The sequence below is a fragment of the Mustelus asterias genome, unplaced genomic scaffold (genome assembly GCF_964213995.1).
Source record: "Mustelus asterias unplaced genomic scaffold, sMusAst1.hap1.1 HAP1_SCAFFOLD_4731, whole genome shotgun sequence".
Taxonomy (NCBI): domain Eukaryota; kingdom Metazoa; phylum Chordata; class Chondrichthyes; order Carcharhiniformes; family Triakidae; genus Mustelus; species Mustelus asterias.
The window spans coordinates 1-2,500 of NW_027594674.1; the positions used below are offsets into that span (position 1 = coordinate 1).

Sequence of the window (2,500 nt, forward strand, 5' to 3'; positions counted from 1 at the left end):
GAAGGGAGAGACAGAGGGGGGGGAAGGGAGAGACAGAGGGGGGGAAGGGAGAGACAGAGGGGGGGGAAGGGAGAGACAGAGGGGGGGAAGGGAGAGACAGAGGGGGGGAAGGGAGAGACAGAGGGGGGGAAGGGAGAGACAGAGGGGGGGAAGGGAGAGACAGAGGGGGGGAAGGGAGAGACAGAGGGGGGGAAGGGAGAGACAGAGGGGGGGAAGGGAGAGACAGAGGGGGGGAAGGGAGAGACAGAGGGGGGGAAGGGAGAGACAGAGGGGGGGAAGGGAGAGACAGAGGGGGGGAAGGGAGAGACAGAGGGGGGGAAGGGAGAGACAGAGGGGGGGAAGGGAGAGACAGAGGGGGGGAAGGGAGAGACAGAGGGGGGGAAGGGAGAGACAGAGGGGGGGGAAGGGAGAGACAGAGGGGGGGAAGGGAGAGACAGAGGGGGAAAGGGAGAGACAGAGGGGGAAAGGGAGAGACAGAGGGGGAAAGGGAGAGACAGAGGGGAAAGGGAGAGACAGAGGGGAAAGGGAGAGACAGAGGGGAAAGGGAGAGACAGAGGGGGAAAGGGAGAGACAGAGGGGGAAAGAGAGAGAGAGAGAGATGGCGCTGTGGTGGGGCTCGCGCGAGAATGACAGATAGACAGGAGCCTTACCATGTTCAGTGACTCCTGGGGTCTCGAGGACGCCATTGGCACAGGGTTTCTCGGGTAGCGGGGGCACAGGGGCCCCCCTCCCCTGGCGGCGCCCTGGATACCACATTGCTGAAGGTGGGCGCCAGTCGGAAGCACCTCTTGGGCTGGAACATCTGGCAGGAGAGGGCCTGCAGGTTGCTGGCGATGGCGGCCTCTGTGGCACTGCCGGGCCCGTTGGGCAGGGGGCCCTCGGGGGCCTCTGGCTGGGCGGGCGGCGAGGGCTGGGGGGGTCTGCCCGCGGCGGGGGCGGCCGGGCCCTGCCCCCCCCTGGGGGCCTCCCCCGCCTCCTCCGCGATGTCCTCCAGGTCCGACCGTGACTCCTGGCTGTTCATGTCGGAGTCAGACTCCAGGTCGAAGGCAGCCTCGGCTTCCTCCTCCTCCTCCTCCTCTTCCTCGTCCTCCTCGTCGCTCTTGTCGGAGCCGCTGTCTGACCGCTCGCTCTCCTTGGCCGAGTCGTCGCTGGGGTCCGAGTCGAAGCCCTCGCTCAGGTCACTTTCGTCCGCCTTCTGCCGGGTGTGGCGGCGCCGCCGCAGCTGTGCCAGCCGCGAGTACTTCTTGCTCTTGGCCTTGGAGGCGGGAAGCGGCGCTCCGTTCTGGACCGTGTCCACTGCCGTCTCGGACCGTGTCTCTGCCTCCGGCCCAGTCTCCCGCTGCGCCTCCTTCACCTCAACCTCGTCTGCAACGGAGGCGGGGGGGGGGGGGGGGAAGAACGGAGACAACCGTCAACCGAGCTCTACCGGGATTCGGGACCGGGCGGATACGGATTTCTGGGATTTGGAAACGGGCGGATATGGATTTCCGGGATTTGGGAACAGGTGGGTCCGGATTACCGGGATTCAGCAACGGATGGATCTGGATTACTGGGATTGGGGAACGGGCGGATATGGATTTCCGGGATTCGGGAACAGTTAGATACGGACTTCTGGGATTCGGGAACTGGCGGATATGGATTTCTGGGATTGGGGAGCGGGCGGATATGGATTTCTGGGATTGGGGAACGGGCGGATATGGATTACTGGGATTGGGGAACGGGCGGATATGGATTTCCGGGATTCAGGAGCGGGCGGATATGGATTACTGGGATTCGGGAACAGCTAGATACGGACTTCTGGGATTCCGGAACGGGCGGATACGGATTTCCGGGATTCGATAACGGGGGGATATGGATTTGTGGGATTGGGGAATGGGCGGATATGGATTTCTGGGATTGCGGAACGGGCAGATACGGATTACCGGGATTCGGGAACCGGCGGATACGGATTACCGGGATTTGGAACAGGTAGATCTGGATTACCGGGATTCGGGAACATGCGGATACAGATTACCGGGATTTGGGAACGGGCGGATATGGATTACTGGGATTCGGGAAAGGGCTGAAATGGATTACCGGGATTTGGGAACGGGTAGATCCGGATTACTGGAGTCCGGGAACAGGTAGATCCAGATTACCGGGATCCAGGAACGGGTAGATCTGGATTACCGGGATCTGGGAAAGGGTAGATCCGGATTACCGGGATTCGGGAACAGGTAGATCTGGATTACTGGGATTTGGGAACAGGTAGATCCGGATTACCGGGAACGGGTAGATCCGGATTACCAGGATTCTGGAATGGGCGGATACGGATTACCGGGATTCGGGAACGGGTAGATCAGGATTATCGGGATTCGTGCTCTGCTTGCAGCCGAATGTTTACGTGCTTGACCAGGTGGGAGAACAGAGCGAGGGTGAAAGCGATGGCGGCACTGGTACTGCTTCATACGGATTACCGGGATTCTCGGTCTATGGGATTCGATAGATCCAGTTATCCAGG

At 61.5% G+C, this 2,500-nt stretch overlaps 1 protein-coding gene across 1 annotated transcript in view; it reads right to left on the bottom strand.

Moving 5' to 3' along the window:
- Nucleotides 1-650: 650 nt before the first annotated feature.
- Nucleotides 651-2,500, bottom strand: part of LOC144491211 (nonsense-mediated mRNA decay factor SMG5-like) — a gene marked incomplete at its 3' end in the record, with an annotated part of 12,727 nt that continues 10,877 nt past the window's right edge. Inside the window, 2 exon segments of the mRNA XM_078208889.1 lie at nt 651-732; nt 734-1,365. Coding sequence (XP_078065015.1) covers nt 651-732; nt 734-1,365 — 714 coding nt within the window.